Source organism: Trichogramma pretiosum, unplaced genomic scaffold, assembly GCF_000599845.2.
Source record: "Trichogramma pretiosum strain Unisexual culture from Peru unplaced genomic scaffold, Tpre_2.0 scaffold77, whole genome shotgun sequence".
Taxonomy (NCBI): domain Eukaryota; kingdom Metazoa; phylum Arthropoda; class Insecta; order Hymenoptera; family Trichogrammatidae; genus Trichogramma; species Trichogramma pretiosum.
In genome coordinates, this window is record NW_019641667.1 from 622,430 (window position 1) to 636,929 (window position 14,500).

Below are 14,500 nucleotides of genomic sequence, written 5' to 3' on the forward strand. Positions count from 1 at the left end.
TTGACAATATTTTTTTTTCAACGAGGATTATTCATTCGATCGACGTGATGATTTTTATTGCAGATAACAACGAATCCAAGTCCAACGGCGCGACGCCCAACGGTCGTTATTCCGCTCCGATTCGAAACAATCCCGAGCGCGTGATAGCCACCATCAGCCACACGAACACGAAAAAGTTTCAAGTTATCAAACCCAGCAGCGTGATCGCACCTAAAGGTAACAAGCCAGAAGTTCAAACGCAGAAAAAAGAGGAAACGAGGGCGGAAGAAAAGCCAATAACGGCGGAAGACGACGAAGAAGAAAACGAAAACGCATCCGAAGAGGACGACGAGGATGAGGAGGAAGAGGAGGAATCGGGAGAATCCGAGGAAGAGGAAGAAGAAATCGTTATAAAGGTATCGACCCGAGGCACCTCACCGACACCTCCCCCCGCGCTCACGGCCTTCACCAGGACGAGGCGGCTCGAGCCCATTCCCAAGGTCGTCGAGAGGCGGCTCAAAAGGTCGCAGCTCGCGGCGACTCAGAGACGCGACCAGGAGCAGCAGATCGACGAGTCGTTTCGCGAGAAGCAGCACGTCTCGAGGTACACGTCCACTGGTCGAGTGTCCGGTGTGCCCTGGGTCTCGTCGTACATCGACAAGTTCAGCAGTACGGCTTCGTACACGCCGCGCACGGGTTACAGCGCGTCGACGACGACGACGAGCAGTAGTAGAGGAAACAGCGGTAACAGCAGCTTCGGCGTCTCGAGGTCTCGAGACTCGGGTTACTCGTCGGTAAAGGACACTTCGTCGTCCGTCAAGGATCTGTCGACGCTGAACGACGCCGAGAGTCTAAGAAGTCACAACACCTACTCGGAGACGTCGTCGATTTCGAGGGACACGAGCGCCCGATCGTCACCCAGTCCGATAAGACGCAGGAGAACGACGACAGGTGAGGAGAAACAGCAACGAAAATCCGAATCGCGAAGTCGCGACAGCTCGCCGCGAATCGTCGAGGGTCAGGATAACAATCACCACCAAGCACAAAATAACAATAACAATAACAGGAGAGACTCAACGAGCAGCAACGCGTCCTCGACGTCTCACAGTCGCAGCAGTACTGCCGCCGCCGCTACGAAATCGCGTCAAAGCAGCGTCGAGTCTGTCAGTTTGCCAAGCGGCAGGTCAGGTGGTAAGAGCAGCAGCAGCAGCAGCAGTAGTAATGCATCGATGACGAAAATAAAGCTAGCGGCTAACGCCACGACGTCGTCGTCGCCACCAGCAGCAGCATCAGCAACGCCGCCGAGCAAGTGTGTTGCTGCAGCCGCGACTGTCAGTACGCGTCAGGCTTCCCCGGCCTACGCGCGCGACCGGAAACCACCGGTTCCGAAGGCGACGTCGACGGAGATGATCGGCAAGAGCAGCAGTAGTAGCAGCAACAATAACAACATGGGTGCCAAATACGTCAACAAGGACTTCAGGAAGTCCGCGCTCAACATGGAGAACGGCGACCCGTCCAGATCGCAGATCATGGATCGCAAGATACCCAAGAGGACCCAGAGGAGCGTGTCCAACAGTTCGCAGGATTCGGACTCGTCCAAGTCGAAATCGTCCTCGGCCAGTCCAAAGGCACCTGGAAGTAGGATCGGTTCGCCTAGATCGACGAAATCGACTACGACGAAAGATATAGCGGCTCGGAGGAGGAGCAGCACCAGCAGCAGTAGAAGCTCGGAGAGTCCTTGCAAGTCTGCCGCCGTGTCGCGTGCCACCTCCGTATCGGAGGAGTGCGACAGCGAAAACAGCGCCTCGGAATATTCCAACAGCGACGACCTCGAAAACAATCGCAGACGGAGGAAGTCTTCTGCGTCGAGGAGATCGAGCAAATCGAGCGACGTCGAACAACAAAACAGTAATGCTTACAACAATGACAAACCACCGCTGCCACCGTCGTCGTCGTCAAAGGGCGATAACAAGATCGACGAGGCGAAAAATTTCTTGATGAAGGCACTGTCACCCGTAGCGAACTTATTCGCGGGCGGAAAAGAGCAGCAAAAGCCCAACAGCGGTGGAGGTGAAATTAGAAACGGCGGCTGGGTCGACGCCTCCATCTCGGACGACAGCAGCAGCAGCAGCAGTTCCGCGTCCGTGTCCAGAAGATCGAGTACCGACGAACAGCAGAAGAGGCCGACAAGAGGTGAACAGCAACATCAACAGTTACCCTGGGGCTTGGACACTTTCGCATCGGACAGCGTAGCGTGCGAATCGACGGGAGTCGAGACGCGTTTCTCCAGCGTGAGCAGCAGCCGCGACGATCTCAGCCAAGACACGACTATCAGCACTGTACTGCCGGACGACGGTGAGCTTTATCATATACGATTAGATATTCTAGAACATGTGACTAATAGTTTTTTTTCTTTCTTTCACCTTGCCATTATATTATTCGTTCGCGCGACGTTATTTTAGTGCGCGCCGCGCGGGGCATTGTTGATTGTCGTAGTGGTAGTGGCGGTGGTGTGCGCGCATGCGAAAATTGGAAAAAAGCCACGATGATGCCAACGCGCCCGAGTCGCGTTGCACATGTTTGGCACGAAAGTTTATGAAAATCCCCCGAAACGTGCAGCAAGTAATTGATACAGCCAATTTTCATAAAGCTTTCGTTCGCGCCGCCGCCGTGCGGAGGAAATAAGCCGCGCACACGTCCGACGCTAAACTTGCACAACAGCTTTTTCTTTTTACTCCAAAAACATTCGCGTGTGTTTTTCGGGGTATCGCTGTTCCAGAGTATACGTAAAAACAAAAAAGACGCGAGAAAAATTACGCAACGCGGGGTGTAGAGATGGTTCGTTGACAGAGAAGAGATCAAGTTGTGTGTGCGCGTATGTGTGTTATGCTGTTGCTGCGTGACAATTCCGATACTGTAGTGGCTAACGCTACGCGCGAGGCACGCGACACACATTTTGCAGTTTCTCTCTCTCTCTCCGAATGAGCAGATTACGACTCTCGTATACGATGCACCGCTCCATTAAGACTTTGTTTATACATGGCCCGGCCCCCCGGTATATGCGTTCTGACCGAAATATAGAGAAAATACGGTGAATAGAAAAGTGTCTCGAACACAAAAACGATACTGTAAGCAATTTTCGAAATGCGAGTAAACAGCTCTGGTCGAGCCGTATCTACTATTGCTACTACGTCTCTTGGCCCGAATGAGCGTTCGTACGAGTAACCACGTTTATTTTTTTCAAGGCTACGCGTCTATCGTTTAAGCTTAATTAACGATGATTGAATAGGCGTTCGGCGCAATTCGATCTGCCTCGCGCTGTATTACGTTTCTCTCGATCTATATCTTAAATTTTTCGTAGGTAAATTCAAAATTCGAGTCTGGCGCCAGGACTCGGAGGAGCGAGCCTTCTGGAACCAGGAGGACGACGAAGCAGCACCAGCAGCAGCAGCAACGACCACAAACATTCCAGCGGCCTCGCCACCGCCGACTGCCCGATCGACGCCCGCCTCGACGCCCAGTCAGAGCCGACGCGGCTCGAGCTCTCAGCAGAGCAGATCGGCGGCCGGCAGCAACAAGCAGCAGCGACTGGCGCGAATCAAGCGGCAGCAGTCGGGCGAGCTGCCCTGGTGGGAGAGCGACGACCCGGCCCAGGTGCCCGAGGGCGTAAGGGTGCTTACCCCGCCGCTGGGCCAACGCATCAAGCGCGTCGAGAGCGGCGAGAATCCCTGGTGGGTCAGCGACACCGCCAGTCCCCCCGATGGCATCGAGAGGCAGCCCAAGCAGCCGCAAGATGAGGACGATGATGACGACGACGACGACGAGGATGAGGAGTTCGTCAGGGTGGACATTGGATTGGAGAGCGAGACGTATCGAGGCATCGCCGGATTGGCTCGGTTCCCGCTCAACGGCGAATCGTTAGGTGATAGATCCAGTCCGGAAGGGGTGAGTGTGATAGCCAAGTTCGCGGTTGATAATATTTTCATTGAAATTGATATATTAAAAATGTACTTGTAAAGCTTGTTCGACAAAAGTAAACAAATCTTACTTATACAATTTGTTCACTTTGCCACTTGCAAAAAGAAAAAGAATTCTTGGTTTTCTTGCCGCATGACAAAAAATTACTTGCCTCAGGTAAAATGTCGTCTGGGTTCATGAAATCCTATAATTCTTGAGCCAACCACAGTGGATTTCATGACGGAGTTCGTAAATTTCTATCAGTGTACAGATCGTCGAAAGTCTCCATATTATATTATTAGATTCGACGACCAGATCAATTGTAGTTTCAAAGTCTATTAAATCACGAAGACCACATTTATGGTTGTCTCATTGAGTTTTCTTCAAGACTTTGAGTGTTGAGAACTTGTGGATTCATAAAATTGCAGTAACGTCGCGAATATTGTTAAACATGAACTTTTATTTACTGGTATGCTTTTACATGCTTTCAATAGCTCACTAGGGGACTCTATTTCATCATATCAGTACTGAGAACTTAATTTAGAAAAAAATTCATGCAAAACTACGTTAAATAAAACTCGATATTGATTACTTTAATTTTTTCCTCACATTTAACATAAAAAATATGCATGTATAAGAATTTTCGCTAAAGTCGCCTTCAATCTCGTTTGCAGATCGAGACTCCGTCCAATCCACTGGAAGATTATTCCGGGGTCAGAGCCTCGTCGCCCTACGACAACGTCATCGAGGATCACAACGTCTTTCGTCGCGAATCGCCCAAGAGAAGTCCTCCGAGAAAGAGACCGGCGAATCTGCCTCTGTTTATCGGCGACTCGAAGAATATCGACGATTTATTGGGCGACGTGGATGAGCCAGGTAAATTTTGTACACCGTCACGTGCCTCACATACACACACACACACACACACACTTGACCAACGCTTCACGTATAGCAAACGCAAAAGTAATCTCGTTTCTTTTCGGGTACGAAGGAGCTAGATTTCAAGCTGGACTTATTTACGAGCGTGCATGAGTTTACGAACGGACGTGTCCCGGTGCTCTGTGCTCGCAGCAGAGAGAAAAAGTCCGAAAAAAAGCTCTACACTCAATTTACTCGATGTGAAAAAAAATCATCTTATTTATCGTCTTTATCACTGCGAACACGTGCACACACGTGTATATATATATCGCCGCATCCAGCTAGCCCGGACTATGGCCAAGCGGCTGACAATAGACCGTTGCTTGAACTTTTCTTCCTCTCTTTCTTCTTTATCCCTCTCGGCTTTTCTCCTCGTTCGAGCTGAGAGTGAGAAAGTCACTCGCATAGAATTAATACCTCCTCGTATTATATATGTATGAGCGCGAGGAGCAACGGCAAGGCTGACGTCATTATATATATACAGGGCCCGCTGCTGCGGCACATATTTTCAACGTTGAAATTTCCTCTCTCGAATCTTATATTATGTATGTATATATGTGGTACACGTAACGAAAGGCATTAAGGCAAAATCGCGATAAATATATATAACAAGAACGTCATGCGGAGCCCTCGCGGCGTCATCGTCTTCCAATTACCTACATATACGATATATATAACTGGACGCGAGCTCGGCGTTCGTCAATGTCCTCCACGCGAGATACACATATACAAACACAGAGATCTGACACTACAGCTGTGTGTACGGGTGTAATATTAAGTACACATACACACGATAAGCAATGCATTATTTTCATATGTGTATTCTCTACATGCAGGCAGTAGCGGTGACGAGAAGAACGACGACGAGAAAGACGAGGAGCAGCAGGAGCAGGAGGAGGAAGAGGAAGAAGAGTGCCGAGAGATCGACGCGGCCGAGGTAATCATTCACGACAGCACACCACAAACGCCGTTCATCCAGCGGAGAAACAGGTGAGCGACTTTAATACGTATTTATACGAGGCACACGTTGTATATTCGTATGGGGCATTGTCTTACGGGCGAACGATGAGCGACGAGTCTTTTATGGTCCTGGTAGAAATGCTCAAAATTTTATGGCTGATTTTCGGTCTACGGAAAAGTTTCTTAGACGTAAAAAAAACCACTCGAAATGGACATTTATCAGCCGATAGCGTAACGTTTTTTCTCAAAATCATATGGTCGTACATAATGTTTTATATGTCGGTTTTCGACTACGAATTTTGCGCAAACTAGCCCACAAACACACTTTAAAACGTATTTTTCTACGCTTAAAATGTAAGACTTGTAAATCGAACATAATTTTTTAGTTTGTTTTTAATGAAGCCCTTACACGTAATAGTCAAGTATTACAGTCTGTAATTTTGCTTAACTCTATAGTTATACTTGACTTACACTGAATTATTTCGATTTATACAATTATTTCTACTTTACCACTTGCAGATTTACCGATAAAGCTAGTCGCCATCTAGTGGTAAATGCATAAAGTGATATTTCGTAATTAAATTTAAAGATTGTAAATAAATGTTAATAGAAAATTAGCCAAAAACAAGTCAACTAATAGTATTGTTTTTGAAAACATTTCAAATGGTTTTTTTATCTTTGAATCATTATTGATATTGACAAGGAGACCACCCCAACTCCGGGTCATGAATCTGGCCCAAACTCATAGAGGGTACTTTGGGCACCTAGAAAACATGCCCAGTAGGTTTAGTTTGATCTCATAGGCCCCTGGAAGAAGTATAATGCACATGCTACATTTAAATATTAATTATATGTAAAAAACCCCTTTCTATCATCACTTAATGTCTTCATGCATATGAAATCAAGTTCAAGCTCCCTCAATATACTTGAACTAACTCTCTTTCATGTCCTGAACACATTGAAAAAGATTCACTAATCCAGCTTTAGTTATTAACTGTCAAAATCTGACAAAAGCGATCAAATTAGAGCCAAAACAGGCGCCAATATGCACTTACGTCTACAATATAATTAAAAATATTTGTAAAATACAAACTCTTGTTGTTGATCCTTCTTCACCATCTCTTGACACTCAATTAGAGTAATTTTATTTAATCTTGAGTGATAGTGTGGCTTCATGATGATACCACACCATATCAACAAGCATTGTCGCTCAAGAATAGAGAAGTTGTTTATTACAGTGATTTCTTGGCGCCAATGCTTGTTGATATGGTGTGGTATCATCATGAAGCCACACTATCACTCAAGATTAAATAAAATTACTCTAATTGAGTGTCAAGAGATGGTGAAGAAGGATCAACAACAAGAGTTTGTATTTTACAAATATTTTTAATTATATTGTAGACGTAAGTGCATATTGGCGCCTGTTTTGGCTCTAATTTGATCGCTTTTGTCAGATTTTGACAGTTAATAACTAAAGCTGAATTAGTGAATCTTTTTCAATGTGTTCAGGACATGAAAGAGAGTTAGTTCAAGTATATTGAGGGAGCTTGAACTTGATTTCATATGCATGAAGACATTAAGTGATGATAGAAAGGGGTTTTTTACATATAATTATATTTAAATGTAGCATGTGCATTATACTTCTTCCAGGGGCCTATGAGATCAAACTAAACCTACTGGGTATGTTTTCTAGGTGCCCAAAGTACCCTCTATGAGTTTGGGCAAGATCCATGACCCGGAGCTGGGGTGGTCTCCTTGTGAGTATCGCTATCAGAGAAGTTGTATAATAATTGACTCGAAAAAGCGCCTCGTAGCGAAACTAACGATTCTCCTTTTGTTTTGCAGGGACAGCATATCGCAACCAGAGGGCTACATTCCGGTAAGCAGAGCTAATGCTATAAAAAAAAATCCATCCATCGCAATTTTGCAACACGCGAAGCTATGGGGCTCTCTCTTTCTCTCCTCTCACCCTGCTTGATGTATATCAAGCGCGCCGCAGATATTGCGCATCCACGAGAGGAGCTCTCTGCATAAACACCCGCAGAATCTAAGATTGCAAATTTATACTTGCGAGATATATATTTATTACTCGTCCCGTGGAAGAAGAAGTACGAGCTTGTAATCGTTACTGCGCTAGTCTTGATTTATTATATTATCGTCTCGGGCCTGGGCCTTGTGCGACGAGCGCCCCTATGTGTGCCACATACATTCTGGGTACGTAACGTACGTGGTCGATTCTCTATGGCAAATCGAATCATACAAAAAGTTTTCCCTTCTATGTGAGGCAACTTTTCCGAGGTGTGAAAGTGACTTTTTTATAAATTTACCGAAAAGTGAGCTGAGGAATAATTCGAACTGTACCAAAAACGACAACACAACGAGTGGTACATTTCGTCCTACAAGTTGAAAATTTTTTATGCCATTTGATTTGATTGAGATTCTGTCGTATATTATAATTTCAAGCAGACAATAGAGCAGGAGTTAATAGATGGCTTGATTCTTCAGTAAAGATCGAGCATTTAAATTCTCTACCTAATTAAGGAGTCATGTGCCGATCAATTTTTTTTCCTTTGTTTTAACTTGACAATGTTACATCATAAAATAATACTGAGGTTTTCTGCCCGAGATTTATACCTGCGCTTTACTCGAAATTGTTCAACCACACTAAATTTATAGATTAAGCTGTTTACTGTATGGTAGGATCTTTATATGAGCCGACGTATGGTACCAATTATCTAAGTTATACACTTAATTTATAAATGAATTTTCGTCGTTTTATCCCAAAGTTCAACTGTCTCTCATTCCGATGACCCGATAAATTTGAAAAATAAATGAACTCTCTGTAGCTTAACAATTATCACAACGCTCGGGCTCACAATTGCAAGCATCCCGACGCTTTATCCCTCCTATTCTATATCCGCATAAGTTATATGAAAAAATCGAAAAGCGTGAAATCCAATTGAATGCATACAATGCACGAGAGTTCGTGTATGCTTTCGGTGGCGGATTATGGAGAACGTCAACCATAGCATTTTTTATCAGTTATTTTGAAATTGAAATTAAAATGAAAAAAGCAAAACAAAATTTTTCGAAAATAAGACACAAAGTCGGATTTTAAAACTGATTCAAATATTGTACGGTAAACGTATAAACACATAAATCGGACATTTATTAATTGTAAACAATAATACCATAAACGATTTTAACATATAGTCCCTCGACACTCTAATCGTGTTAATAGTGAAAACAAATTAGTTTGAATTTCGTCTTTCAAGCCATAGTACCAAAAGTACATTTTACTAATTCAATTTCTGTGGCACAAAAACACCATCGTTTATTGTAAAAACCAAAATGGATAAAAGTGAAGAAAAACCCGAGGAAGTTGTCTTGAATAATAATTTGAGTGAACGCGACATTGTTTCAGACGACAAAAAATACGTTTCTGATATCTACCAGGAGGCATTTACACTAGAATCAAGCATGATAACACACCGAGACACAATTCATAATAATCAGAAAAATTATAAATGTGACAAGTGTGAAGAGATATTCAAGTTTCGAAGTCATTTGAGTAGACACCAAATATCTGAACACAAAAACCGCAAAGATTTTGCATGCGACCAGTGCGAGAAGAAATTTGTGAAAAAATCAAGTTTATCTACGCATCAAAAATTGGTACACAAAAATCACGAAAATTTCACTTGCAACAAGTGCGAGAAGAAATTTGAAAATAAATCCAGATTACTTAAGCACAAAAAAATATTCCACGAAGTTTTTAAAGATTACTTATGCGAAAAGTGCGGGAAGAGATTTGGAAATAAACAAAGTTTACTCATACATGTAAAGACTTTCCACGAGGATCGCAAAGATCACTTATTACAGACCGAAAAAAAATTTGAAAAAAAATCGCCTTTACTCATGCACGTGACGACAGCCCATAAGCAATGTAAATATTTCTCATGCAATAATTGCGAAAGAAAATTTGAACGAAAATCAAATATGCTTATACACCAGAAGACAGTCCATGAACGTCAAAAAGATTTTAAATGTGATAAGTGCGAGAAGAAATTTGGATATCGAAGCGTTTTAAGAGAACATCAAAAAGTAGTCCACGATGGTCGCAAAGATTACGCGTGCGACAAGTGCGATAGAAAATGTGGAAGTAAAACTAATTTGTCAAAGCACCAAAAGATGGTACACGAACGTCGCAAAGATTACGCATGTGACAAATGCGAAAAAAAATTTGGACAAAAATTGTCTTGGCTTTTGCACCAGAAGGCCGTACACGAGGGCCGAAAAGATTTCGCATGCAACAAATGCGATCAGACATTCGGATTTCAAAGCAATTTATCAAGACACCAGAAAACAGTCCACGAAGGTTGCAAAAATTATGCATGCAATAAGTGTGAGAAGACATTTGGACACAAATGGACTATGATACAGCATATAAAGACAGTGCACGAAGGTCTGAAAGATTACGAATGCGACAAGTGCAAGAAGAAATATGGACGAAAATCGCATTTGTTCGATCACCAGAAGACAGTACACGAACGTCGCAAAGATTTCGCATGCGACAAGTGCGATAGAAAATGTGGAAGTAAAACAAATTTGTCAAAGCATCAAAAGATGGTACACGAAGGTCGAAAAGATTTCGCATGCAACAAATGCGATCAGACATTCGGAACTCAGAGCAATTTAGCAAGACACCAGAAAACAGTCCACGAAGGTTGCAAAGATTACGCGTGCAATAAGTGTGAGAAGAAATTTACACAAAAACCGAGTTTGCTCTACCACCAAAGGATAGGCCACGAAGGTCTGAAAGATTACGAATGCGACTAGTGCGAGAAGAAATATGGACGAAAATCGCATTTGTTCGATCACCAGAAGACAGTACACGAATGTCGCAAAGATTTTGAATGCAACAAGTGCAAGAAAAAATTCGGAATTAAATATGATATGTTGAAGCACCAAAGGATTATACACGAAGGTTGCAGAGATCATGCATGCGACAAGTGTGAGAAGAAATTTGGAAAAAAGTCAGTTTTGATCAGACACCAAAAAACAGTACACGAGGGTCGTAAAGATTTTGAATGTAATAAGTGCGAAAAAAAATTTGGACAGAAATGGATTTTGCTCCTACACCAAAAGAGATTACACGAAGATCATTTTCAGGTGATTCTCGATGCTTTTTGAAATTGCGTACGCGATACAAATGATAAAATTTTAGCATAAAAACGCAATTTGATTCCCCAATTGATGTACTAAATGAAAAACAATTTGACCACTATAATCGCAATTATGCGCGATAGCATTCAATCACATGTCAGAAAATAATCAATTTTTTATGAATAATTTATTATTTATACAAATGCTTCGAAGACATATGTTCGGGCATGTCATCGGTGAAAAAATAAAAATTGCTCATTTTTTCTATACAATTGTAATTATATATAAATACTGTATATGGACGTTTTTATAAAATTTCATTCATTCATTTCTTATTGTACTCTAAAGATCTATTGACTTGATATCACAGGAAGTTACTTTGAAGTACTTAGTTTTAAGAGGCAAAAGATCATTGTACGCCAATGTGTAAACAGGAAAATCGGTAATTCAATTGTAAACAATATGGTCATTAAAGATTTTGATATATTCCCTTGACACACGGGTCATGTTTATATTAAAAACAAACTAGTTTTAATGTTATCTTTTTCCACGATATAACCCGTATTACTATAAGAAAAATTTTACTCATTCAATTTCTGTATCACTAAATAAAAGGATCTAACGTTCATTTAAGGATCCAAAATGGATAAAGGTGAGATAAAAATTGAAGAAATTAGCTCAAAAGATAATTTAAGTGAACACGACATTGTTTCAGACGACAAACAGCACGTTTGTAATATTGGCCAGGAGGCATTTACATTCGAATCAAGCTTGATAACACACCTAGACACAATTCACAATGATCAGACAAATTACGCATGTGACAAGTGCGAAAAGACATTTGAGTTTCGAAGTCATTGGAGTAGACACCAAATATCGGTACACAAAAGCCGCAAAGATATTGCATGCGACAAATGTGAGAGAAAATTTGAAAACGAATCAAATTTACTTCAACACAAAAAAATATTCCACGAAGTCCTCAAAGATTACTTATGTGAAAGGTGCGCAAAGAGGTTTGTACATAAACAGAGTTTGCTTTTGCACATAAAAACAGTCCACGAGTACAACAAAGATCACTTAAGCAACAAGTCCGAAAATGAATTTGGAAAAAAATCCCATTTATTTCAGCATCAAAAGACAGTCCATGAACATCACAGAGATTTCGCATGTGACGAGTGTGAAGGAAAATTTGAACGAAAATCACATTTGTTGGTGCACCAAAAGACAGTTCATGAGGGACGCAAAGATTACGCATGCGACAGGTGCGAGAAAAAATTTGGAAGAAAGACAGAGCTTATCAGGCATCAAAATATAATTCACGATGGTCGAAAAGATTATGCGTGCGACCATTGTCAGAAGAAATTTGGACGAAAATCGCTTTGGCTCTTACACCAAAAGAGTATCCATGAAGGTCGCAAAGATTTTCCATGTGATAAGTGCGAAAAAAAATTTGCGGATAAAGGCCAGTTCAATAGACACCAAAAAACAGTCCATGAAGGTCGCAAAGATTACGAATGTGATAATTGCATGAAAAAATTTGTAGATCGAAGGAATTTAAGAAAACATCAAAAAACAGTCCATGAAGGTCGCAAAGACTTTGCATGTGATAAGTGCGAGCAGAAATTTGGAGAAAAAGCCAATTTAGTCAGGCATCAAAAGACAGTTCATGATGGTCACCAAGATTTTCCATGCGATATTTGCGAAAAAAAATTTGGACATAAACATAATTTACTTGCTCATCTAAAGGCAGTACACGATGGTTGTAAAGATTATGCATGCGATAAGTGCGAGAAGAAATTTGGATACAAATCAGATTTGTTGAAGCACCAAAGGATAGTACACGAAGGTGTTAAAGATTTCACATGTGACAAGTGTGAAAAGAAATTTGGATACAAAGTAAATTGGTTTAGGCACCAAATGAGATTTCACCAAGATTAGAACGATACGCAGAGTAATGCGAGAAGAAATTTGGATACAGAAAAGATTTGTTTAAGCACCAAAAGACGGCACACAAAGGGCAGAAAGATTACGCATGCGACAAGTGCGAGGAGAAATTGGATCAAAAGATGCATTTGATCAGGTATCAAAAGACGAAGTTCATTATCGGAAAATTTTCAAAGCTTTTTAACATTACATATGCAATATGAACGATAAAATTTTAGCATAAAAACGAAATTTGATGCCCCACATTTGATTCGCTCATAAATTTTTGCATGTAAATATGCGAAAGGATGTATGAAATAAGAAACAATTTCGCCACCATAATCACTAATATGTGTAAGAGCATTTAGAATAGTTTATTATTCATACAAATGTCTCGATGTTATTGTAGTCATATGCTTGGGTATGCCATGCCCATTTTTTCTGTGTAATAATGTACTAGTGTCAATGTCATTGCACATGTTTTTCTAAAATTTTAATACAAATTTTGCCCTAATGATTGTGTCTTACTTGAGTCTCGTGCGTGCATAACTATCATTACACCTTTTTTCACTGTCGTGGTGGTTGACGATCAGCCAAGAGTTTTTTTCATAATTTATGAATAAAATATTCCGAGCTTTCAGAATTTTACTGCCCGAGCGCGTTTTGTAGAACAGCCTGACATTTTTGATTTCAGTGAACCAAGCCGAGGTTTAGGGGTTGTATGACAGGTATAGCGTGGATAACAGAGGTCAAAAACAACTTCTCACGCCATGTAATGTGAAATAAAATTAATTCGAGGAAGTGCAGTAATATGCTCGTTTGAATAGGAAGTTTTTTTTACAATAAGCAATATTGTCGCGTGACTACGTAGCTCTATACAATCCCTAGTCCCACGAGAAACAATTTTTTTTTCTTACAATTATTTTCCTTTTTATTTGGAAGCTTGCGAGGGAGTTTCTGTTTCTGTCTATTATCGTCGGTCACGTGTGTCGCGCGCATAAGCCTCAGAGCGGTCTTAAAGTTTCCGTATAATGAGGCGCACACACACACACACAGACACACACGTTTCAGGCGTTGCACGTGCGGTGTTTTCGCATTACACACGTACATCTAGGCGTGCGTAGAGAGAGAGAGAGGCGAGAGCTCGCGCGACATCGTGTGCAGCGGAGAGTGTAATATTCGCGCGACACCGCGCCAGACTGATTAATTTTCACCGCAAGATTACTCTCTTCTTCTTCTTCTGTGACGACTCGACTTTGCGCGCGACGAACACGTACTTACATCTACGCGCTTTCGCAGCTATGTAACGTACGCATTCGATGCTGTAATTGCAAAGTTTCGAGAGAGAGAGAAAAAAATCCCGTGCCAATGACCTTTTGTGCCGGTACGTAACACGTGAAATTAGCCGGATGAAAGATGATAAGGTCGACAAACTCTCAAGATACCGGCGGAGATCTTTGTGTTGTTGCTTTTTTTTGGCTTTTACTTCGTCGTGGTCGCGACAGGCACTCACCCTTTCTCATTGTTGCTATAAGTACGTGCACCCCCTCCCTTATTCTCTCATCATCGGACGTCTTTTCAGAAAGTTCGCAAAGCT

At 42.0% G+C, this 14,500-nt stretch overlaps 2 protein-coding genes across 2 annotated transcripts in view; both read left to right on the forward strand.

Moving 5' to 3' along the window:
* LOC106648469 (serine-rich adhesin for platelets-like) overlaps positions 1-14,500 on the forward strand; it is a 94,663-nt gene that overhangs the window by 6,392 nt on the left and 73,771 nt on the right. Inside the window, exons 4-8 of the mRNA XM_023460310.1 lie at positions 64-2,334; positions 3,341-3,924; positions 4,611-4,812; positions 5,691-5,844; positions 7,660-7,693. Of these exons, the coding sequence (XP_023316078.1) occupies positions 64-2,334; positions 3,341-3,924; positions 4,611-4,812; positions 5,691-5,844; positions 7,660-7,693 (3,245 nt within the window). The remainder of the gene's footprint in view (positions 1-63; positions 2,335-3,340; positions 3,925-4,610; positions 4,813-5,690; positions 5,845-7,659; positions 7,694-14,500) is intronic.
* LOC111693975 (oocyte zinc finger protein XlCOF26-like) lies at positions 9,566-10,704 on the forward strand. Its single transcript, XM_023460313.1, has one exon. It carries the CDS (start codon positions 9,733-9,735, stop codon positions 10,651-10,653), a length of 921 nt encoding a protein of 306 aa, XP_023316081.1. The 5' UTR covers positions 9,566-9,732; the 3' UTR covers positions 10,654-10,704.

Coding starts and splice junctions, on each gene's coding strand:
- LOC111693975 (XM_023460313.1), top strand. CDS start 9,733: ATGCACGTGACGACAGCCCATAAGCAATGTAAATATTTCTCATGCAAT.